Below are 24,874 nucleotides of genomic sequence, written 5' to 3'. Positions count from 1 at the left end.
TCACAGTACTGACTGGACAGTAGTATACTGCTGTATTGTGTAACAATTCTTAACTTAAAATCAAAGCCAGATTAGTTTTATTTTATCAGGTAGCTGAAGTGAACACAGCTGGCTTAAGAACTAAATTTTATTCCTCTAGTTTGGAAAAATTTAATCTGTACTTTAAATCTTCTGGGATTTAGATTTTCTTTTACAAAAGATTTCAGATCACTAAACACAAAACTCATAAGAAAATATAATAGTTTCTAAAAACAATAGCTCTCCTAGCCAAATTACCAACTTTACAACTTGCACTGTTTCACATCTGAACAGATCAATATCCATGGAATTCTGACAAAGAAAATTAGGTAGGCACCCAGAAAGTCAAGCATTCTGCAATGGAGACTGATGGTTTAGGCCTCTAAGAAAAATTATGTCCAACTCAAAGCTCTACGTTACCTGTACGTGGCACACTGGCTGAAGTAAGAGGTGGTAGGAAGATATCAAGAACTGGCTTAGATACTGAAGATTTCCCTTCCTCCTGAAAAGACTGCTGAACCTGAAATGTTATGCCCCCATCTTCATCTTCTTCTAAATCAGAAAGGTGATAAATAGTGTCTTCTGGCAATAAAGTAAATCCTTTTGTAATGACCCCTGGACGTGGATCAAGAATGGTTCCCAGGTTTGGTTGTGCAAGTTGCTGCCAGTGATGCAGAGTTTGAGATCCTGAATGGGAAGAAGGAAGTTTTTAGAGATGTCAATATCTTTTACCTTAAAAGAGAATCTGGCAAATATGGAAAAATAAAATTATTTATTTTGTGTTAAGTATCATGAAATTCTAAAAAGTAAAACAGAACGATAAAAGGATGCTGAGAATGGTTTAGTAATCTATCTCCACAATCACCTTTTAAAATCTAAAGATGATATAAGCCAAAAAAAAAAAAAATTACTCCCAGGTGTATGAAATTCAAGTTATTGAAGGAAAGTGTGGGCATCTACAAGTAGGGAATATGGGTTTAGAATTTCTGTTCTTTAATTACACTTCTGTACTTGGAAGCCCAAAACCACTCAGTACATCTCCAAACTGGGTGCCTGAGGTATAAAGGATAATGGGGCCCAATGGGGGAGAAAACAACCTCCTTATTCTTCTTTCAATACCCAATTGTGAAGTGTAATTCTGAGAACTCTGGCATCACTTCATTTCGTTCCATTCTAAACACCACTCTTCTGATATATACACATAAATCAGAACTGGAAAGGACCTTATCTACTGAGTTATGCACTTCTTTTTCACTAAATGAAGTAATTACTTTTATATCAATAGTGCAGAGAAATTTCAGCATAATAATGCACCACAAAAATTTGAAATTAATTCTGAATGATAAGTATATTTTCCTGTAAACTTGTGGAGTTTTTCAACCATTTGGTAATGTAATAAAATGTTTAAAAAGTTACATTAGATGATTTTAAAAAACCCTAAGGAAGTTGAATAATTTCAAGGGTAGAGGTAGAGGTGTTCTTTGCTGGATCTTCATCCACATCACATTCACTAACCATAGGTATCCCCTTTGGCTCTCTCCTGGGCTCTCTTCTCTTACATCACTTAGTTTAGTGATTTCATTAGTTCCCATGGATTCAACTATCACCTCCAAGCATATGATTTTTACATGAATTCATCTAGTTCTAACTTCTTTTCCTGACATTCCATCTTGCATCTCTAACTGCCTATTGGAATCTTGAACTGGATGTCTTATAGACATCATAAACTTAACATGTTCAAAACTGAATTAATTATCTTCTCCAAACTCCTTCTTGACAAGAATTTCTGGGAAAATCAGAAAGCAACTTGGCAGAGACTGGGTTTAGAACAACAACTTGAATCATCTGTCACAAAAAGTTCAAGGAGAATACAATTGTATAGAAAAGGCCACACATATGCACATGTGCACACATACATACACATTGGAAGAGGACCATTTCAGGTATTTTTGACAGCTGTGGCTAAGGGATAGGACTTAATCAAATAAAGGATCTAGGCAATAACAAAAGATAAAATCAGGAAACTGATTAATGAAACTGAAAAGTTTTAGAGAATATGTACAGTGAATGCAACTTAGGTTAAGAAGAGAAAACATCAACAGGGAAAAATATATGGGACTGATATCCAAGATAAATAGGGAATTAACACAAATACATAAAGCCAAAACTATTTTCTAAAGGATATTGTTAAAGCATGTGAACAAATAGCTCTCAAAAGAATTACAAATTATGATGAAAGACTACTCCAAATCTGATAATTGAAACTTAAGTAAAAATAATTCTGAGGTTCCGCCTCACACATTAAATTGGCAAAAATCTTTAAAAGAGCAAACTGAAGGACCTGTTCTCAACTTTTACATTTCTGTGGCATCTGATACTCCAGGTTTTTGTGACATTGCTTTCTTTTGGTTGCTTCTCTATAGGTCTGATTTTTTTTTTTAAGAGCTCTGAAATCCTATCTCTATCAGTCTTATCTCCTAATTGTGAGTGTAGCCCAAAGCTCTCAGGCCCTCTTTTGTTTCTCTCGCTACTTTCTTACATCAGCTCTGAGTGGTTTAATTATCATCTCTACACAGGTAACTTGGAGATCTAAGAGATCTATAGAGTCAGTCCTAATCTCTTTCTTGAGTGCCATTTTCAAACCACAGACTCCCCATTCCATATTTCAAACTGGATGTCTTGGATGTAGGCATCTCAAAACAAAATTCTCCTTCTCTCAAACCCAACCTTCTTTCAGACCTACATTTTACTAACAATCACCATCTTTCTAGTGGCTCATGATGTTATGCTTACCTCTCTCTCATCCAGCAGACTCCTCATCAATTGCTATTTCTTGCCATTTCTACTTCTATACATCTCCCACATGATCACCCACCCTGATTCACTTCCTCATTACTTCCTGCTTGCTTAAAGGTGATAATCTCCTAATTTGTCTTATGGTTCTAAGTCTTTCCATGCTCTATTATACTCTATCCAAAGCTATGATTTTTCATATTATGTGTCCTTCAGTTTTAAAGGCTTCTTCTCAACCCTCAGCATCAAATATAAATTTCCTTGGCATTCAAATTTCTTTACAAGTTATCCCCAACTTATTTCCCAGTCTTATTTTATTTTACTGCTTGTTCTTATATTCTATGGTCCAGAAGCCATCCTCCTTGCTATTCTTCCTACACTACAATCCATCTTTCACATTTGTATGTTTTACACTGACCACATCAGCTTTGCACTGGGTTATGCTTAGAAAGTATTCATATGGGGTTGGAGTGCTGGGTCTAGAGTTAGGAAGATCTAGCCTCAGAGACTTATTGAGCTGTGTGATCCTGGGCAAGTAGCTTAAGTACTGTGTGCCTCAGTTTCTTCAACTACAAAATGGGAGGTGTGATGACCAAATGAAATATTTGTAAAGTGCTTGGTGCAAAACCTGCACATAGTACATGCTATATAAATGTCAGCTATGTTTACTTCAGTCTCTGGTAGTTCTTCAAGTCTGAGCTCAACTTGTTACTTTCTACCTGAGGCCTTTCTGGGTAACCAGCTGCTAGTGCTTACTACTACACAAAATTACAGTTCATTTATTTTGTATTTATCTATATATGTAAGCTTGTTTCCTCTGATAAAATGCAAATTTCTTGAAGGCCAGGACTGTCTCCCTACTTAGTGGTATATAGCAGGTAACTTAATAAATACTTATTGATATTTTTAATATATGCAAAGATAGTTTTCAACAGTCATCCTTGCAAAACCTTGTGTTCCAAATTTTTCTCCTTCCTTTTCCCCACTTCCTTCCCTAGAGTGCAAAAAAACATGTCTTGTTAACTGACTTAAAAATAACAAAAGGTGGGAATAGTTTCAGTGTTAGGTTGGTTGTAAAAAGGCATACTTCTCTAAGTGGAGCTGTGAATTGGCCCAACTATCCTTAAAAGCAATTTAGAATTATATACATACCCTTTGAATCACTTATTATTATATTACACTAGACATAAACTCAAGGAAACGAAGAGGGAAAAAGGTCCTGTGTAAACTAAAATATTCACAAAAGCATTTTTTGTTGTGGCAAAGAACAGAAAACAAAGTAAATGCTGATTTTAAGGAATAATTTTATAAACTCTGGTATTTATAATTTATAAATACAATGGAATGATAATGCAGCACAAGAAAGGAGGAATATTAAGCATTCAGAGAAGCATAAGACATATGAACTCTTGGGAAATGAAGCAAGCAGAACCAAATACAATATATGCAATGAACACAACAATGTAAATGCAAAGTACTCCCCCTTAAACATAAAAACTTGAATTCTGTCAAATCATGAGAACAAGTTTGGCTTGGTAGGAGAATGAGAAGATGTACCTCTGTGCTTTCTTGGAAGATCTGAGAGACTAAAGGGATTTATAATACTACACATGTCAGATTTGGTTGATGTGTTTGTTAATTTTGCAGAATATTCCCCATCCCATCCCCTTTTGTTTCTTCTTTGTTACAAGGGATGGATCTTTGGCTAGGGAAGGAGAAAAATTATTAAATTTTATCATTTAAAAAAATGAAGGTGACATAAAAACAAAAACCTTCAATGAAAATAAGTTAAGAACACCTTAGCAAAGACTAAGACAGAATGTTTACTTCCTTCCACATATATAGTTTAAATAGAATCAAAACAAGAGAACTGATCTTCAATAAGCCTCAAAAAGGGGCTTGATGCAAGGGCTTTTTCATGGAGAGTTCCTTTAAGAGAAATGACTAAATATAACATCAGTTCCTGAAGAAAACAAAACAACTGGAAACACAGAGCTCAGGAAGGTTTCTTCCTGTTACTGATTGCTCACCTTCGAGGGGTTTGACAATCTGTAGCTTTTCTGGCATAAAAGCCCGAATGCAGCTGGTGCTGGTACTGAGATCTGTGACCTCAGACTGGTTGGTGCAGAGAGAGGCAAAGCTCCCTGTGGGTGTGCTGCAGCCACTGGCCTCTTCTTTCTCATCAGTCAACACATGTATCTTACGTTCCCATTCCTCGGCAAAGAACTGTTTCTCACTTAAATAGTTCTGCCGGCGCAGACAAAGGCGGTGCAAAGCTGTAGCTAAGTCATTGTCTCCAGGGGGTCCTGGCAGCTTCATATTCTGGGAGTCCCTGTGGAAAATAACATTACTACTAGTAGCAACACTGGATGCTTGCAATTATAAAGTGTTTCCATAGGCCTTTCATAGGTGAGGATTAGATTTGTAGGAGTGTGATGAGCAAATTTTATATTTCTCATTTTCACAGGATAGGTTATGGAAGGAAATAAACTAAGAATCTAATACTTGTTATTTTTGTTTTAAATATAAATTTGCGAAAAAAAAATGTGCATATAATTCTGTGCATATAAGGTAGCACTTTTTTTTTTTACCTGATAGTAGCTAATAATAATAAGTTAGAATTTCAATATTGTTTATGACATTCTGAGCATTATGTTAAGCACTTTACAGTTATTATCTCAATTAATTCTCACAACCTCGAAATGTAAGGGCTGTTATTTTCCCCACTTTTTAGATGAAGAAACTAAGGCAAACAGAAGATAAATGACTTGCCAAGTACCACACAAATAATAAATATCTATGGCTAGATTTGAATGCATGTTTTTCTAATTCCAGACCTGGCACTCTACCCATTGTGTCATCTTGCTGCCCCTAAGAGATATGAATATCTTTAACCATATTTATATCTCCAATTGAGTAACATGCCTTCTCTTTACCTCCTTATCCTTTTGGGATAGGATCTGTAGTTTCAATGATATAGGGAACTGTCTCCAAAGAGAACTCTTCTCACTATGAAGAATGGTCTGCAATACAGTGATCCAAGATAATTCCAATAAACTTGGGATAGAAAATGTCATTCACATGCAGAGAGAGAACTATGGAGACTGAATGCAGATTGAAGCAGACTTTTTTTTTTTTTTAAATAAGGGAATAAATAAGGTTAAACTGATTAAACTGTTTAATTTTCTGCATGAGAAGATTTTATATCTGTCTTCTACGAATATCTTTAAAATTTTTTTTTTTTTTTACTAAAGCCTTTTATTTTCAAAATATATGTGTGGACAATTTTCAACATTCACCCTTGCAAAACCTTGTGTTCTAAATTTCTTCCCTCCCTTGCCCCAACCCTGGTCCCTAAATGATATATCGAATATATGTCAAACATACAATTCTCATATACAATTCTTCTATACACATATCCACAATTATTGTGCTTCACAAGAAAAAATCAGATCAATAAGGAAAAAAAATGAGAAAGAAACAAAATGCAAGCAAACAACAATAAAAAGAGTGAAAATGCTATGTTGTAATCCATACTCAGTTACCACTATCCCCTCTCTAGGTGCAGATGGCTCTCTTCATCACAAGACCTTTGGAACTGGCCTGAAACATCTCATTGTTGAAAAGAACCACATCCATCAGAATTGATCACCATATAATCCTGTTGTTGAAGCATACCTTTCAAACTATTTTTTTGTTTGTTTTTTTCCCTTCATGATTTTCCCTTTTGTTCTGATTTTTCTTTCACAACATGACTAATATGGAAATGTGTTTAAAATGATTGTATACTTGTAACTTATATCAGATTGCTTGCTATCTTGAGGAAGGGGCAAGGAAGCAAAGAAGGGAGAAAAAAATTTGGAACTCAAAATCTTAAAAAATGAATATTGTAAACTATCTTTACAAATAATTGGAGAAATAAAATACTATTGAATTTGTTTTTTAAAAAAGGAGAGTGGTTGGATAGAGCACCAGCCCTGAAGTCAGGAGGACCAGAGTTCAAATTTGATCTCAAACACTTAACACTTCCCAGCTCTGTGACCCTGGGCAAGTTACTTACCCCCAATTGCCTCTGCAAAAACAAACAAAGCCAAAAAGAGAGAGAGGGAAAGAGATAGATAGATAGAGAGAGAGAGAGAGAGAGAGAGAGTGAGTGTGTGTGTGTGAGTGGGACTTCTTCTACAACTTGGAATCTCAAAGATTTAGCCTGGGGCAAAGTGGGGTTAACTTGCTATGGATTCCAGAACTACTAGTCATAAACTGGACTTGAACCTCAGCCTTCTGGATTCCAAAGCTGGTTTTCTATTTCCTATTTCATGCTATCTCTCAAATATGTAAAATCAGGAGCACAGACCTTTATAGTCTAGTTCCAATTAGCTGATAAATTTTATAAGTAGATAGTTAAGAAATGAAGAAGATGAAGTGTTGGGTCATAATCTTCCACTAATATTTTAGGATATTAAAAAGAAAATTATTTAATAAAATTACATGAATAAATGTAGTAATGGTTTTGAAATGATAATAGAGGCTTCCCTATTTCTATGAAATTGTTCTTAAAACTTGTGTCCAGTTTACTTGGTTCTAAATACACAAAAAATGCAGAAAACAAAGCAACAAATTAAATTCCTTACTTAGATGCATCATTCATGCTGTTCCTCAGGTTCAGATGTGTATTGCTGTCCAAATGCTGAACACCAGACTGGAATGGCTTTGCTGTCATTACCACACTTGACCGATTGGAGCCCGGGATTGGAAGCAGGACAGGAAATGAAGTTGACCGACAGCGTGTGTCATTAGCTACCTTGACAGTGTCGAACACTCGCTTCTGTTGCTCTCTGTTAAATATGAGAAGGAACATTACCTTCCACAAGGTGAAGCACAGGAAGGGTACAAATGAAGCAGGCAATGTCTTTCTTAACATGGCAGCTTACAAATAAAAAGCCAGAAATCTTTTTTTTGGGGGGAGAAAAAAAGGTGATCTGATTTTACACTTATTTAGCATGGATGTGAAACAACAGCTAGAATTAAAACCAGAATTAATGGAAAAGGAAGACTTCAGAACACATTCAGTTATGTTTATTTAATTTAAGCATGAAGCTATCTAAAGTGGGGGACTTTAAAAAGTTCTACAGAACAGGACACAAAAATATTTACAAATTTTAGAACAAGGAAGTTGCAGAAAGCCATGAAAAGGAAAGCTACCAAAGGATATAAAATGTGGACTGATTTTATAACTCCTTCTCACAAATACCTGTCACTTTGGGTCATAGTTGAAAAACTCCCCAGAAAATAAACTTTTCTCTGTTCTGGAGGTGATTACATATTAGACTTACTTTTGTTTGCAGAGTGAAGACTCCTCATCCAGACTCAATTCTCTGCGCATGGTTCCTTCAATTTCAGCAGCTAGAGATTCCTGAACAAAATAGTTTAAATTTAAGTATATTTTGTTTAAACAAAACTAAAAGAAAAAAGAAGAGGGCCAATAAGAAGAATCAGGGATTCTTACATCTCTACACAAATGTACAAAGTAATGTACAGAAATAAATGAAGTAACTTTTGACTTCATAAACATTATCTACAACTGATGGGGATGTGACTCATAACAGAATCCTGGTAATATAAAGGCATACTTTAATTATATAAAAGAGATCAGATAAAATGGGTAGTGAAATTTCTACCTGCAAGGCAACTCACAAAGCAGAAAGGAGAAAATATGGTAGAGAACACTTAGAGTAAGAAATAAAATGGTAAATGGTAAAAATTCATGATGATGAGATCTGAAAGGTCACAAATTAGGGCACAGAGGCATGACAGAGTAGTGCTTAGAGGCTTCAAATATCTAGACATCTGTTTACAGTTCTTTCTCCTTCTCCATTTCTACCCCCACAATGGATAATCAATAAAGAACTAGCTTCCAAAGTCGAAATGACAGAATCTTGGAAGGAAGTGACCAATCACCTCAGAATTAGGAGTAGATAAGGAGAGAAATCTAGATATGGACTATCATGTATCCTGGATTGGAAAGCTTCCAAAGACCTGGCCATTTTAATGATACTTATATAAAAGCACAGAAGTGCCTTTCAAAAGAGTTTTGAGAAAGAATAAAGATGATACCACATCAGGTAAAGAGGGATGGAATGCTCTCAAGAACAAAATTCTGGTGACAAATATAAATAATTCTGACTAGGAAAAAAGGGAGAATCAGTTCAAAGACATTAATGTAGCTACTAAGAAGCAATGGTTTATACAAGGCAATATTAGGAATCTTAGAAGTTGTGGAGAGCTAATTTCAGCTATAAGGAAAACACCTATTTAGATGGGAGTGGTCTGCTTCTGGGATAATGAAACTCCTCCTGAGATGTACTGAGATGATTCTCTTCTCTTCAAGCCCAAACTTCATCTCTCCCTATGCCTTCCACCCTTTCTCTTCAGAAGAGAACCTCAACTCATAATTTACTAGGAAAGTTAAAGCCACTGAGGACAAATACCAGGGCTTGTGTTTCAAAGGAGCTCTAAGATCACAAAGCAAAGGGCAGACAAAACAATGAATGGCATATACAAGAAGGGAAATCAGTTCTGCATATTTCCTTATAACTATATAAGCATCCTTCCACCTCAAATAAACATTAAAACAACTGCCTACTTGTAGGAAAGTTTCCTTCTCTCCAGGCTGCATACTTGACTTCCTCCATCATGTCTTAGCTCTACAACCTGAAGCTTCTTGCCAGTCATGAAAATACAGGTGGTAGAAAATCCTCTCCCTTTGAATGGAAGACTACTCTGAGAACCTCCACTTGAGATGGTGCTTGGGCCAGTCATAGCTTCGCCTTCTTCAAGCTGACCTGTGACTTCCTTCTCCAAGAGCCCTTATTGGCATTTGTGTACATCCCCACCTATACAGGGGATGTTTTTCTTTCTTCCCCACCCCCTCAAAAAATCAATCAATTAATTAATTAATTGACAAAACATATGCATGGGTAATTTTTCCAACACTGACCTCTGCAGAACCTTTTGTTCCAAGTTTTCCCCTTCTTCCCCCCATGCCCTTCCCTAGTTGGCAGATAGTCTAATACATGCTAAATATGTTGAAATACATGTTAAATACAAAATATATATACATATTTATACAATTATCAGTTCATAACTCCACCAACAATGTATCCCAGTTTTCCCACATCCCCTCCAACGTTCGTCATTTTCGTTTCCTGTCATTTTAGCCAAATTAACAGGTATGTAATGGTATCTTAGAGTAGTCTTAATTTGTGTTTCTCTGATCAACAGTGATTTGGAGTACCTTTTCATGTGACTGCATATAGTTTTAATTTCTTCATCTGAAAATGGTCTATTCATATCTTTTGACCATTTATCAACTGGAGAGTGACTTGAACTATTATAAATTTGAGTAAATTCTCTATATATTTTAGAAATGAGGCCTTTATCAGATCTTTTGGATATAAAAGTGCTTTACCAGTTTGTTGCTTCCAGGGGATGGCCTTTCTACCTGTATTTGTATTTCTAGGTTTTAGCACAATATCTGCTACATAAAAGGTGCTTAAAAAATGTTCATTGATTGACTATTGATTAACTGACTGTCCTGATGGTATTATAGGGTAAAACATTAAAAACAAAACAAAACAAAACAAAACAAAACAAAACAAAACAAAACAAATATCTTTAATATTAGGAAGAGTACTCTAGTTTCCATACCGCAGAAAATGGTTGGGAGCCATATAAATGTGCCGCAGGACTAGATCTACTACGGAGTTCCTTTACTTCTTCTTGGGATTCATGTAGCATTCCCAGACACTCTGCATTCCGATCCTGTAACTCATGGAGCTAAATTGAGAAACAGAATTATCAATATAACTTGCCACCTTTTCTGAACAATAAAAGAAAAATTTTCAGTTAATCAGCCAGAAGTGAACATTTTTTAGTACTGTAAAGCAGTTCATATCAAATGAATACAGTTGGTACCTGGCTGAAATGCCAAAACACATCCTTATTAGAGACAATTAGATATACTTCTTCCCACCCTAAAATTTAAATTTATATAACACTTCAAAGTTTGCAAAGTATTTTCTCATTTGATCATGAAATCCATTATCTCAGTTGATAAAATTTGATAGAGTATCAAGAATAATCTAGACTATTGATAGATTAGCAATAAGTCACATTTAATTTAGTATTCATAAGTTTTTTAAATAAATGCTTTCTCAAATAAAGAAATATTAGAGTTGGGAAAGTTTAACAATTATTTTTAACCTTTCTTTCTAAAGTTTTTTATTTTCCTAGTTTGGGAATAATTTTTTATGTCTAGATAGATATATTTAGATGGCATCTAGCAAAAAGTAGGCACTTAATAAATGTTGGTTGAAAGCAAAACGTAAATTTCTACTGAACTTCTTGTTGACTAAAGGCCCAATTAATCCATATGCATTAAGCAAATTTACAACCAAAACCTTATATTTTTGATGCTTTATGGTATATAAAATCTTTCCCCTCAATTCTAAGGTAGTTGCAAGCATTATTATTCCCATTTTACAGATGAGGAACTTGTTTGGGGTCACACAGATAATAAATGTCAGAGAGGTTATACATTTGTAAGCATATTTAGGAGACTGACTCATTATAAAGAACTTAAGAAAATCAGACATTTTTAACATTTTGCCTAAATATTTGCTCCTCTGGGCAGTCCTCTAACATGACAAATTGCAAGGAGAATTGTCATTTCCTTTGGTAGAGGGAGTTTTCCATGAAGAGCTTCTGATAAAATCAGTCTGAACAAAGAAACTGTTGGAGAATATGGGATTTTTTTTTTTGTTTTGTTATTTTTCTTGGTTATGTGGGGATATTTGAAAAGCAGAAAGGTCACCTAAGAGAAGGAATGCAATCACCTATATTTCACTAGACTAAACCTTCTCCAAATTCACATGTAGAAAAGTCCATGTTTATATTAATAAGTTTAACAAAAGTCTAATGCCTTATGTCTCATCTTTCTACCAATCTTTTCCTAGTCCTTACCTCAATGATCTGTGAAAGTTAAAATCAACCCCTTCCTTTTTTTTCCACAAGTAAAAGAAAGTTAATCAAAACAGTACTAATTTTTAAAATCTCATTGTTGGAGATTCCACTGAGATACTATCTAATTGTTATTCACTTTTGAAAAGTATCTGTGGATTAAAGTAATACATGTGATGATTGATTCCTTTTTACAAAGCTGATTTTGAAATAAATGCCAATTTCTCTTAACTTTCAGCACATTGTATTCCAGTTTTGTCTCCTTTGTTTTTTGTTGAAACAATAACAACAATAATGATAGTTAACATTTATCTAGCATGTTAAAGTTTATAAAACATCGTATATAGTTTAATCTCATAGGATAGTAGCATAATAGCTCTGGAAGGTATTGTTATCCCCATTTTATAGATGAGGAACTGTCTGGGAGAGATTAAGTGATTAGTCTGGGGTCACACAGCTAGTAAATATCTAAGGCAGATTTGCACTCCTGTGCAGTACTTTTACCCACTCGGCCAGTTAGCTGCCTTGAAATACTTCAATAGAGTTTTGATTTCACACATTACCAGCAGTAAGCACTCACATGTGCTCTCCTCTTAAGGCATTTCATTTATTCCTCTATATCCTAACATAAGTTGATTAAAGGAGAACTACTCTCTATACCAGCTCCTTTGTGTGTAGGAGGAAACCAGAATGGACCAATTATGTCCTTTTTTATAAGATCACAGGTGAGAGACCACTGAATCCATCATCTCTATGAATTATTTCTACCTTTCTGATAGTTGTACTTCTTTTTGGTATTTCTATTGCGGTTTTAAAGTAGTATGTTGACAAGATAGATTCCTTTATGACAATGGACTCTGTCATTCTTATTTGAGATTATTGACCCTATGTAAAAGATACTGTCTTGTTCATGTTCATTCAAGTTAGATTGAAAAAAATATATTTTTGCTGAAGAATTCTACAAAATTCAAAATCTTTTACTGTTAGTAGGACATGTCAATAAAAATCTATGGATGCATCCTGATAATTTCTTTTTAAATCATCATTTTTATCCATTTTCTCTAGTTATATAATTTTTCATAAAAACCATTGAAGAATTAGTGAACTTTTGCTAGTAAATATTTTCTAGAAAAAGAGAGACACAAAAAAGACAAGAAAACAAATTACCTCCATTGTCAGCTGTCTTTGGGCATCTTTGGAAGCTTGTAGGTGAAGCCTCAGTTCCTCCTTTTCAATAACATGCTAGTGCCATGTTTAAAAAAAAAATTCTTAATATTGTAAGTATATCATATAATTATTTCTTTTTTTTAAGGAGAAAGCATATGATATTATAGGAAATTCTGATATGAATAACAATTACTCCTGAAGAGGAAACTTTAAAAATTCAGTAGAATATTGGAATGTAATATTAGACTCATAATTATAACATAACTCTAAAAATCTAATACAGACAAAAACTATTTCTCTTCCAAATTGCTCAGAGAGAACTACAAAGCCATATGGGAGCTTACTGAGTTAGGTGAATAGTTATTCCATTTTCTGGAGAAAGGCTCAGAAGCAGAGATGAGATGGGGAGAGCTGTATTTCTAATACAGGCAACAGTGTATGCAAAGATATTGAGACAGGAAGGCATATTTGAGGGAATCATGAGCAGTCCAGTTTGGCTGAAGAAGAAAGGGAGTTCTGTGAGAGAAGCTGAAGGTAGACGAGTCAGTTTGTCTAAATCTCAAGTTCTAGGCTAAGTAGACACAACAACCAAGTAGAAAATAAAGACTCAGGACAATTTTCTAGCTGAGAAATGGCTGGATCAGAAACAGACATTATGATGATTGAACTGGCAGTGGTTCATTGAATTGATTGGACTAATAAGGAAGCGATGATGACAGCCAAGGGCCTGGGATGGGGTGAGTGTGAAAGAAATTGCACAGACTGGTTAGGACATATTTATAATATTCTGTGTTCTAACGCTAGGGTATGAAAACAGCTGGCTCCTTTACACTTACTTCTTTAAGTTTGTGCTGAAGATCAACAATCTGCGACAAGAGGGAGGAGATCTCTTCCTGGTATCGAATCAGTTCATCGCTTTTCCCTGATAACTCCTCTGTCATCCTGGACATCTGAGCATTTGTTTCACCTGAGAGTTAAATGAAATTAAAAGAACAATATCAAGTCTAAGGCCACAGAAAAACACAGAGTAGTATATCTCTGCCTACAGTGATCTGAACAAGACCATCTAGGTAGGGTCTGTAATCCAGATCCCTGACTACTTTTTGGTGGGCTACTGGTAATGTCAATTAATGTAAACACTAACCCTGCTAAAGACCAACTTTCTCAAATCCAGATGGTTTATGAATCTAGGATCTGCCTTAAAAATTGATAGTGTGAAGACAGAATAGTCAACTATAGCAATCTAGTGTTTGACAAACCCAAAGCCCCTAACTTCTGGGAAAAGAATTCATTATTTGATAAAAACTGCTGGGATAATTGGAAATTAGTATGGCAGAAATTAGGCATGGACCCACACTTAACACCATATACCAAGATAAGATCAAAATGGGTCCATGACCTAGGCATAAAGAACGAGATTATAAATAAATTAGAGGAACATAGAATAGTTTATCTCTCAGACTTGTGGAGGAGAAAGAAATTTGTGACCAAAGATGAACTAGAGACCATTACCAATCACAAAATAGAAAATTTTGATTACATCAAATTAAAAAGCCTTTGTACAAACAAAACTAATGCAAACAAGATTAGAAGGGAAGCAACAAACTGGGAAAACATTTTCACAGTTAAAGGTTCTGATAAAGGCCTCATTTCCAAAATATATAGAGAACTGACTCAAATTTATAAGAAATCAAGCCATTCTCCAATTGATAAATGGTCAAAGGATATGAACAGACAATTTTCAGAGGATGAAATTGAAACTATTACCACTCATATGAAAGAGTGTTCCAAATCATTATTGATCAGAGAAATGCAAATTAAGACAACTCTGAGATACCACTACACACCTGTCAGATTGGCTAAGATGACAGGAAAAAATAATGATGAATGTTGGAGGGGATGCGGGAAAACTGGGACACTGATGCATTGTTGGTGGAGTTGTGAACGAATCCAACCATTCTGGAGAGCAATCTGGAATTATGCCCAAAAAATTATCAAATTGTGCATACCCTTTGATCCAGCAGTGTTTCTATTGGGCTTATATTCCAAAGAAATACTAAAGAAGGGAAAGGGACCTGTATGTGCCAAAATGTTTGTAGCAGCCCTGTTTGTAGTGGCTAGAAACTGGAAAATGAATGGATGCCCATCAATTGGAGAATGGCTGGGTAAATTGTGGTATATGAATGTTATGGAATATTATTGTTCTGTAAGAAATGACCAGCAGGATGAATACAGAGAGGACTGGCGAGACTTACATGAACTGATGCTAAGTGAAATGAGCAGAACCAGGAGATCATTATACACTTCGACAACGATATTGTATGAGGACATATTTTGATGGAAGTGGATTTCTTTGACAAAGAAACCTAACTGAGTTTCAATTGATAAATGACGGACAAAAGCAGCTACACCCAAAGAAAGAACACTGGGAAACAAATGTGAACTATCTGCATTTTTGTTTTTCTTCCCGGGTTATTTATACCTTCTGAATCCAATTCTCCCTATGCAACAAGAGAACTGTTCGGTTCTGCAAACATATATTGTATCTAGGATATACTGCAACATATCCAACATATAAAGGACTGCTTGCCATCTAGGGGAGGGGGTGGAGGGAGGGAGGGGAAAAAAATTGGAACAGAAACGAGTGCAAAGGATAATGTTGTAAAAAAAAAAAATTACCCTGGCATGGATTCTGTCAATATAAAGTAATTATTAAATAAAAATTTTTAAAAAAAATTGATAGTGTGGAGTATAAACTTCTTTCATGATATAGCAAAAGATGAAAAACCAGCACAAACTAGGGCAACCATTAGTTAAGGAAACCCCTAAAGCAAAAGACAAGCAAGTAGCTTTTGCAAGTCAGATAGATTTTTAGGCTCGCCATTTTTAGGGAAAATTTCTAAAATCTTTGTCATTCTTTCCCATCCATGTTAAGTTATGTTTCAAGGAAAAGTAAATATTTATTTCAAAAATAAACTTTAAAATTTAGAGGAAAGAAAAGCCCACCAAAAACAAAACAGAAAACAGAAAACCAGACTTCTCCCTCTCCCTCCTCTTGGCTTTTTCTCACTTTCCTCTCAGAAAATACTTTTAAGTTAGTAGAGAGTTAATTAGACTTCAGAGGAGAGTAATAAGTAACCAGAAAGCTAGTTTTGCAATTTAGTAGCTTTGTGGAGTCTTTTAAAGCTATTTAAAATTATTTCCTCATCTGTAAAAGGAGAGATTTAATTTTTAAAGTGTCTTATAAAGAGACATTTGGAATACAAGGTTGCAAAGTAAATGCTGAAAACTATCCTTGCATATATTTGGAAAAATAAAGTATAAGAAAAATGAAGGAAGAAGAACAATGACAAAAAATTTCTTATAGCACAAAAATTCTGACATTACTTAATCTAGATGCTTTTAGCCTAAACGGATGGGAAGGATTAATAGCCACACTCACTATATAAACTACAGCTTTCTTCTCTCCTTTGGTGTCATTTTTTTCTCTCTTCTTCCCTTTTGCCTCCCTCTTTTTTTCTTAAGCAGCTGCATGGATAGAGCACTGATCTTAGAATAAAAGACCTGAGTTCAAATCCAATTTCAGACTATCAACAGCTATATGATCCAGGCCAAGTCACTTAACTCCTATTTGTCTCAGTTTCCTTATCAGTAAAATGAGGATAATAATAGCATCTACCTCCCAAAGTTGTGAGAGTTAAATGTGCTTAACACAGGATCTGGCATATAGTAGGCACTATATAAATGCTAACTATTATTATTACTAACCATTATTATTTCTTCGTACTCTGGTTATTCCCTTTAATTGATCATAACAGAGGACTAAAATAATTTTTTTAATTGTTCAAATGCAGAATAAAATTGTATTTCCTAGCCTAAGTTTAAAAAGTGATCCTGCACAATATTTTATCCCCTCTTTCTTAAACATTCTTCACTCTAAAAACTAAATTAAATCTTCATTTATGCCATTCTTGATCAATAATTTTGGAAATGAGGCCTTTATCAGAACCTTTAATTGTAAAGATGTTTTCCCAGTTTGTTACTTCCCTACTAATCTTGTTTGCATTCGTTCTGTTTGTACAAAGGCTTTTTAATTTGATATAATCAAAATTTTCTATTTTGTGATTGGTAATGGTCTCTAGTTCATCTTTGGTCACAAATTTCTTTCTCCTCCACAAGTCTGAGAGATAAACTATCCTATGTTCCTCTAATTTATTTATAATCTCGTTCTTTATGCCTAGGTCATGGACCCATTTTGATCTTATCTTGGTATGTGGTGTTAAGTGTGGGTCCTTGTCTAATTTCTGCCATACTAATTTCCAGTTATCCCAGCAGTTTTTATCAAATAATGAAATCTTATCCCAAAATTTAGAATCTTTGGGTTTGTCAAACACTAGATTGCTATAGTTGACTATTCTGTCTTGTGAACCTAACCTTTTCCACTGATCAACTAATCTATTTCTAAGCCAATACCAGATGGTTTTGGTGACTGCTGCTTTATAATATAATTTTAGATCAGGTACAGCTAAGGCCACCTTCATTTGATTTTTTTTTCATTAATTCCCTTGAGATTCTCGACTTTTTATTGTTCCATGTGAATTTTGTTGTTATTTTTTCTAAATCATTAAAATATTTTCTTGGAAGTCTGATTGGTATAGCACTAAATAAATAGATTAGTTTAGGGAGTATTGTCATCTTTATTATATTTGCTCGGCCTATCCAAGAGCACTTAATATTTTTCCAATTATTTAAGTCTGACTTTAATATAAAGTAATTATTAAATAAAAATTTAAAAAAAAATTGATAGTGTGGAGTATAAACTTCTTTCATGATATAGCAAAAGATGAAAAACCAGCACAAACTAGGGCAACAATTAGTTAGAGGAAACCCCTAAAGCAAAAGACAAGCAAGTAGCTTTTGCAAGTCAGATAGATTTTTAGGCTCGCCATTTTTAGGGAAAATTTCTAAAATCTTTGTCATTCTTTCCTATCCATGTTAAGTTATGTTTCAAGGAAAAGTAAATATTTATTTCAAAAATAAACTTTAAAATTTAGAGGAAAGAAAAGCCCACCAAAAACAAAACAGAAAACAGAAAACCAGACTTCTCCCTCTCCCTCCTCTTGGCTTTTTCTCACTTTCCTCTCAGAAAATACTTTTAAGTTAGTAGAGAGTTAATTAGACTTCAGAGGAGAGTAATAAGTAACCAGAAAGCTAGTTTTGCAATTTAGTAGCTTTGTGGAGTCTTTTAAAGCTATTTAAAATTATTTCCTCATCTGTAAAAGGAGAGATTTAATTTTTAAAGTGTCTTATAAAGAGACATTTGGAATACAAGGTTGCAAAGTAAATGCTGAAAACTATCCTTGCATATATTTGGAAAAATAAAGTATAAGAAAAATGAAGGAAGAAGAACAATGACAAAAAATTTCTTATAGCACAAAAATTCTGACATTACTTAATCTAGATGCTTTTAGCCTAAACGGATGGGAAGGATTAATAGCCACACTCACTATATAAACTACAGCTTTCTTCTCTCCTTTGGTGTCATTTTTTTCTCTCTTCTTCCCTTTTGCCTCCCTCTTTTTTTCTTAAGCAGCTGCATGGATAGAGCACTGATCTTAGAATAAAAGACCTGAGTTCAAATCCAATTTCAGACTATCAACAGCTATATGATCCAGGCCAAGTCACTTAACTCCTATTTGTCTCAGTTTCCTTATCAGTAAAATGAGGATAATAATAGCATCTACCTCCCAAAGTTGTGAGAGTTAAATGTGCTTAACACAGGATCTGGCATATAGTAGGCACTATATAAATGCTAACTATTATTATTACTAACCATTATTATTTCTTCGTACTCTGGTTATTCCCTTTAATTGATCATAACAGAGGACTAAAATAATTTTTTTTAATTGTTCAAATGCAGTGAATAAAATTGTATTTCCTAGCCTAAGTTTAAAAAGTGATCCTGCACAATATTTTATCCCCTCTTTCTTAAACATTCTTCACTCTAAAAACTAAATTAAATCTTCATTTATGCCATTCTTGATCAATAATTTTGTATATCAGTGGTCCTTGACAGAAAGAGCTCCCTAAAGGTAACATGCTCACCATCTTTTCTTTCCACATCTTTTCAGTTGGTATATTTTGGTATTATTTATAGTAATAAAGATATTATTGAACAACCAGTACTGGCATATAAAGCAAAGCATTTGAAAATTAAATTTGATGTTTTATTTCACATTATGAATCTTGATAGTCATAGAATCATAAGGACCATGGCTATCACCCTAGGTCACCTAATTCAATGTTTCACACATAGTAGGTCTTTAATGAATGAGGAAATAAGTGTTGTATTAGTAAGCCATATATCTGTTGACTTGAATGTTCATTTAAAAATAACAAAAAAAAAAAACCAAAGCACTGTCAAGCTTGAAAAAAAGGCCATTCTAGAACTGTCTTTACCTAAATCCAATGACAGAATGGAAACCTAATACTCACGGAGTTCTTTAACACAGTCATTGACAAGTTGCTGCTCCTTTTCTTCATAGGTAATTGTTTCAGTCTTGATATGACAAGCCTTCAAGAGAAAGAAGTGATTGCAGTGAGTTCTATAATAGTAGTGTATTTTAATTCTTTAATAATGAGTCATTGAAATAATCTTAATATCTCATTTGAGATATGAAGATATTCACGTTCATAAAGATACATCCATAAAACTATATCTGTACAGTCTGCACAGTAAAATGAGGGATTCCAAAATAGTACTTCTACAGAACTTTATCATAGTCAGCTAATAACCTTGATGCAATCATTAAGAAAGTGATAATCAGGCCCAAGAGCACTTCAATCACACATGTGCTTGCACAGACACAGACACAGACACACACACTCACACTCTTTCAGCATACAATATTTTTTTCTTTTTGGTTAAAAATAGGCAAAGGAGAAAGGTGAATGAGGAAAAGATGATGTCATGATTATCAGAACTCTAAACAACAGAGAGCATGCTGAATTAGAAAAATAAAAACCAAAACAACACTTGCAGCAACAGAAATTATTCTACTTCTACAAGGAAGGAGAATGCAAAAAATAATTACAAAAGAAATTTTAATTGCAATCTTTGTGAGCAGCTGATTTGCAATCTGGTAGGAAATAAAAAGTAAAGCACACCTTGTCTATCGAGTCAACCAGGACAGATTTGGAACCCAAATACATTTGGGCAAGAACTGTGCCAGATCACAAATTACAGACACAACTTGCCATCACCTACAGTTCTCTTTGATTTTGACAGTCTCTGACAAAGATCGCTTCACCAAGGTCTACCCTTGATGGCTTTGGATCTCATCTCTTCCAGTAATTTGTCCCTCATTCGCTGTCATTGCTCCTCTCTCTATTTTTTAATCTCTCCCTATATACCTGCTCAGGTCTTCCCCATCTTTACAAAGCCTTCCTTTACCTAACCCTAACATCCTCTCCAATCAGGATCCTTCATAACCAAGATCCTAGAGACTCTGTTTTCTCTTTCATTTATTCCTCAACCTATATACAATTTATGATCTCAATATTCAACTGAAATTACTTTCTTCAAGGTTACTAACTGCTAAATCAGAGGGATTATTCTTAATTTCTTCACCTCTACAGCACTATTAATCACTTTCTCCTTCCGAATGCTCTCTCTTCTGTGGGAGGGTTTTCTCTCCTGGTTCTCTCTTATCTTTTCAGTCTCTTTTACTAGTTTATTATCCATGTCCCACCCCTTAAAGAAAACCTTTTTTTTTTTCTCAGTGAATTTATCAACTACTATGAATTCAATTATTGTTTTTAGGCAGATGAATCCCAGCTCTGGTCCATTTCCTAAGCTTGGATCCTGCAACACCAATTGCCAATAGCTATATTTTCAACTGCATATAGCTCCTCAACTCGTCGTGTCTAAACAGAACTCATTATCTTTTCTCCTAAGACCTGCCCTTCTTCCTAATGTCCCTATTTCCTTTGAGGACACCATGAGTCTTCAAATCATCCAGATTAACAATCCTCATCATCCTCTCATACTCACTGTCCTTCCGCCCTCATATCCAGTCAGTTGTTAAATGATAATTTCATTTCCATGGCATTTTGTCTCATTTGCTCCCTTCTCTTATCAACTCTTGCTTAAAAAACCAACACTTGCAGCCTTCTAATTGGTCTCCCTGTCTCCTGGATTGTTCCTATCCAACACATTCTTCATAGAGCTTGCCTACTGATACTTCTAAAGTGTTTAATCATATCACTGCCCTGCTCAAGAATGAGTGGTTCCTTTCGAACTGAATACAAAGGGCATTTAGAGCCCTTTGTACCTTGGTTCCAACCTAACTTTCTAAGCTGACCTCACATTTATCATCCTTGTGAACACTGGATTCTAGCTTAAATAGCCTACTTACCCTTACTTCTAAGGCTACCATTCATCTCCTGTCTCTTTTCCTGTGTAGAACTACCCCCTACAACTAGAATGCATTCCCTTCACACCTCTGCTTCTTCAAAATACTAGATCCAAGCCACAGTCCAAATGCTGCCCTTTACAAGAGGCCTTTTCAGATTCCCCTAGTTATCACTGTCTCTTTCCTCCTTCCTTCTACCCCAAGGTTTTGTATTTATCTTGCAGGTATTTTGCATTGGCTAATTAATGCATATGTTGTTTTCCCACAGTAGAAAATAAATGCTTTGAGGACAAGGCCAGATTTATTTTTGTCTTTGTATCTATAACACCTACCACTATGTTTCTTACATAACTGCCACTTAATAAATGCCTGATGAATGAATGATTAGAACTCAACATACAGCTAAGCACCCACTCTGAAGAGTCCCTGCTAGAGACAGGCAGATACCGTTTTTAGATAAGATGTAGCTGATGTGCACTCACTCATCAGGACCTGCAGAATTGAAGGGGAAGAGAATAAGAAATGGAGGAGTCTGGTTTGGAGAAAAGGTCAAGGCAGGCTTGGAATGTGGACTTGGGGATCACCTGCTAAGGAGTGACAAGCTGAGGCCACAGGATGTTCACCAAAGAAAGGAAAGAGGAAAGCTCTTACAAAAACCTCCCTCCCTTACAGCCCGAGAAGAGGAAGACACCAGTGAACATTAATAAACAAGTAGCTTATTTAAAATTATTTTACCTTTAATTAAATTACTTTCACATTATTAATAAGAGTTTAATCACACAACAGATGACTTCCAAAATATCTCCTTCCATCACTATGTTCACTGTAATGGCAGTCAAAATAATCCACCTGAGTCAGAATGCCTCCTATGTAATGAATCCAACATAGTAGGATGACCCTGTTTTCTCAAGGCCTCTATCATTCAGGGAGACCACTCACTTGATCGAAAGCTTGTCCCAGCTGTTCTTCAAGTGCTTCATTCTGTTCAGACAGAACATGGTTCCTCTTCAAGAGAGCTTGTCCAATACGAGCTGCTAGCTCTAGGTCTCGATCTCTCTACTCAAACACATCAAACACACTTTTCACTTGACAATAAGGAAAGCGTTACTTAATCCAATATACTTCAGAAGCTCTAGTTACAAATGCAAATTCCTAGAAAGCATCAAATACCATTTCAATTCCAGAGAAAAGAAAGAAGGAAAAAATTTTCAGCTAAATATGTGAAGATCACAGTGCTAAATGCAAATCAATATCTAGTTTTACATTTTGAGAATTATTGATCATCATCTTACACAAAGTCCATGAACCCTTCAAGGTTGTGAAGCACTAGAGTAAACATATGCATGTGACCCTCTGAGATAGGACCAGGACGCACAACTATAGTAATGTTCCAGAAAAGGGGCATTGAACTGAATAGCTTGTAGTTAAGTGTGTTAAGAGTAATGCTATAGCTGGGTGTGGTGGTGCAAGTCTGTATATCCCTGTTCCTGAGGAAGGCTGGGGCTGGTGAATCACTGGAGTTTGGGATTTCTGAAATGAAGTAGGACTAAACCAAAGTGGGCAACTGGGATGAAATCTAGCACCAATAGGAGGAGCTCCCAGGAAGAGAGGGCCACAGTGGGGGGGAAAAAAAAAGAACAGGAGGCAATCAGAATGGGGATCAGGCCCATGACTGGCTGCTGGACTGTCAGTTTAGGCAAGATGGAGAGGAGAGAAGAAAAACGACAAAGAAACAGGCTAATAGTTTTAAATTTCTAGAAGACAAGGACAATGTTATTTCACAGAGTAGACCGTAATAAGATGGTTAAAGGTGGAAGATACTTTACAATATAATTATCTATTCTAACTACCTCATGTTATAGATAAGAAAAATAAGATCCAAAGAAATGTTAAAAGACTAAGAATTTTGAGGCTCAAAGTCTAGATTAGCAAAAAAGCTAGACAAGGTATAGACCTATATGCTCAAAGAATGCTTATTTTTGTTAAACTGGGGTAAAAACAAGAGACTTTCCAATATAGTATTTCTAATTACTCTGAACCTGAATTTTAGTATCTAATCAGAGCCAACTACATATAGACTAAGCTAATCAGAGCCAATTACATATAGACTAAGAGAAACAGCTTTAGTTATAGCAACCCTGACAAGGCAAAGAAGAAAGAAAAATGATCATTTTAACTTAAGTCACTAATCTTTAAGGAAAAATGTGATCCTACCTCAGCCAGAAGATGTGTGACCATATCAATGTCATTGTAAGTTCTGGTCATCTGCTCCACCCTGTCTGTGCCTAGAACTAAGAAAAAAAAATTAAAATCAATGTTGATTGTTTCAGATACAATGAAAAAGTTTGAATATGAGCATCTGGAAGAGTTTAAAAGATCATCTTGTTAACAAAAAAATATGAACATGATGATAAGGCTATCATAGTAATCAAAGGAGTTCCATAGAATGCAAAGTTTGGAAGTTCAAATAGACATGTTCTATCTTCCTATCTGGAGCCAGTTGAGTAAATTTCAATCAATAAATATGCATCATTTTTCTATATTGATGAGAATAGATTTCTATATCTTTTTACTTTTGGGGTTTGCAGGGTTTTAAGTTTACATTTTGCTTTTCTAATCTTAAAATGTTATACTCAGCAACACTGTGTAATGATCAATTATGATAGAATTAACTCTTCTCAGCAATACAATGATCCAAGACAAATCCAAAAGGCTCATGATGGAAAATGCTATATACATCCAAAGAAAGAAATCTGGAGTCTGAATGTAGGTCAAAGCATATTATTTTCCTTTTTTTATTATAACTTTTTATATACAAAACATATGCATGGATAATTTTTCAACACTGACCCTTGCAAAAACTTGTTTCAACTTTTCCCCTCCTTCCGAACTCCACCTTCTCCCCTAGATGGCAGGTAGTCCCACACATATTAAATATGTTAAAGTATATGTTAAATACAATATATGTATACATATTTATACAGTTATTTTGCTGCACAAGAAAGATCAGATTTAGAAAGAAGGTAAAAATAACCTGAGAAGAAAAAATTAAAATGCAAGCAAACAATAACAGAAAAAGTGGAAATGTTATATTGTGGTCCATACTCATTTTCCAGTGTTCTTTCTCTGGGAGTAGGTGATTCTGTTCATTACAGATCAATTGGAACTGATTTGGATCCTCTCATTGTTTGAGAGCCATGTCCATCAGAATACATCCTCATACAATATTGTTGTTGAAGTGTATAATGATCTCCTGATTCTGCTCATTTCACTTAGCATCAGTTCATATAAGTCTCTCCAAGCCTCTCTCTATTCATCCTGCTGATCATTTCTTACAGAATAATATTCCATAATATTCATATTTATTCAGCCATTTTCCACTTGATGGGCATCCATTCATTGTCCAGTTTCTAGTCACTACAAACAGGGCTGCCATAAACATTTTTGCACATATGGGTCCCTTT

The 24,874-nt window shown here is 34.9% G+C and overlaps 1 protein-coding gene across 1 annotated transcript in view; it reads right to left on the bottom strand.

Moving 5' to 3' along the window:
- The window catches only part of TRAK2 (trafficking kinesin protein 2), a 72,245-nt gene that overhangs the window by 8,845 nt on the left and 38,526 nt on the right, over positions 1 to 24,874 (bottom strand). Inside the window, exons 5-15 of the mRNA XM_051990522.1 lie at positions 23,625 to 23,701; positions 22,338 to 22,466; positions 21,858 to 21,947; positions 19,492 to 19,570; positions 13,833 to 13,963; positions 12,997 to 13,071; positions 10,519 to 10,647; positions 8,145 to 8,224; positions 7,443 to 7,646; positions 4,842 to 5,143; positions 439 to 705 (exon numbers count right to left, since the gene is read on the bottom strand). Of these exons, the coding sequence (XP_051846482.1) occupies positions 439 to 705; positions 4,842 to 5,143; positions 7,443 to 7,646; positions 8,145 to 8,224; positions 10,519 to 10,647; positions 12,997 to 13,071; positions 13,833 to 13,963; positions 19,492 to 19,570; positions 21,858 to 21,947; positions 22,338 to 22,466; positions 23,625 to 23,701 (1,563 nt within the window). The remainder of the gene's footprint in view (positions 1 to 438; positions 706 to 4,841; positions 5,144 to 7,442; positions 7,647 to 8,144; positions 8,225 to 10,518; positions 10,648 to 12,996; positions 13,072 to 13,832; positions 13,964 to 19,491; positions 19,571 to 21,857; positions 21,948 to 22,337; positions 22,467 to 23,624; positions 23,702 to 24,874) is intronic.

The sequence above is a fragment of the Antechinus flavipes genome, chromosome 3 (genome assembly GCF_016432865.1).
Source record: "Antechinus flavipes isolate AdamAnt ecotype Samford, QLD, Australia chromosome 3, AdamAnt_v2, whole genome shotgun sequence".
NCBI classification, from domain to species: domain Eukaryota; kingdom Metazoa; phylum Chordata; class Mammalia; order Dasyuromorphia; family Dasyuridae; genus Antechinus; species Antechinus flavipes.
Note: the sequence above shows the minus strand (reverse complement) of the source record. Positions and strands in the feature narration are given on the sequence as shown.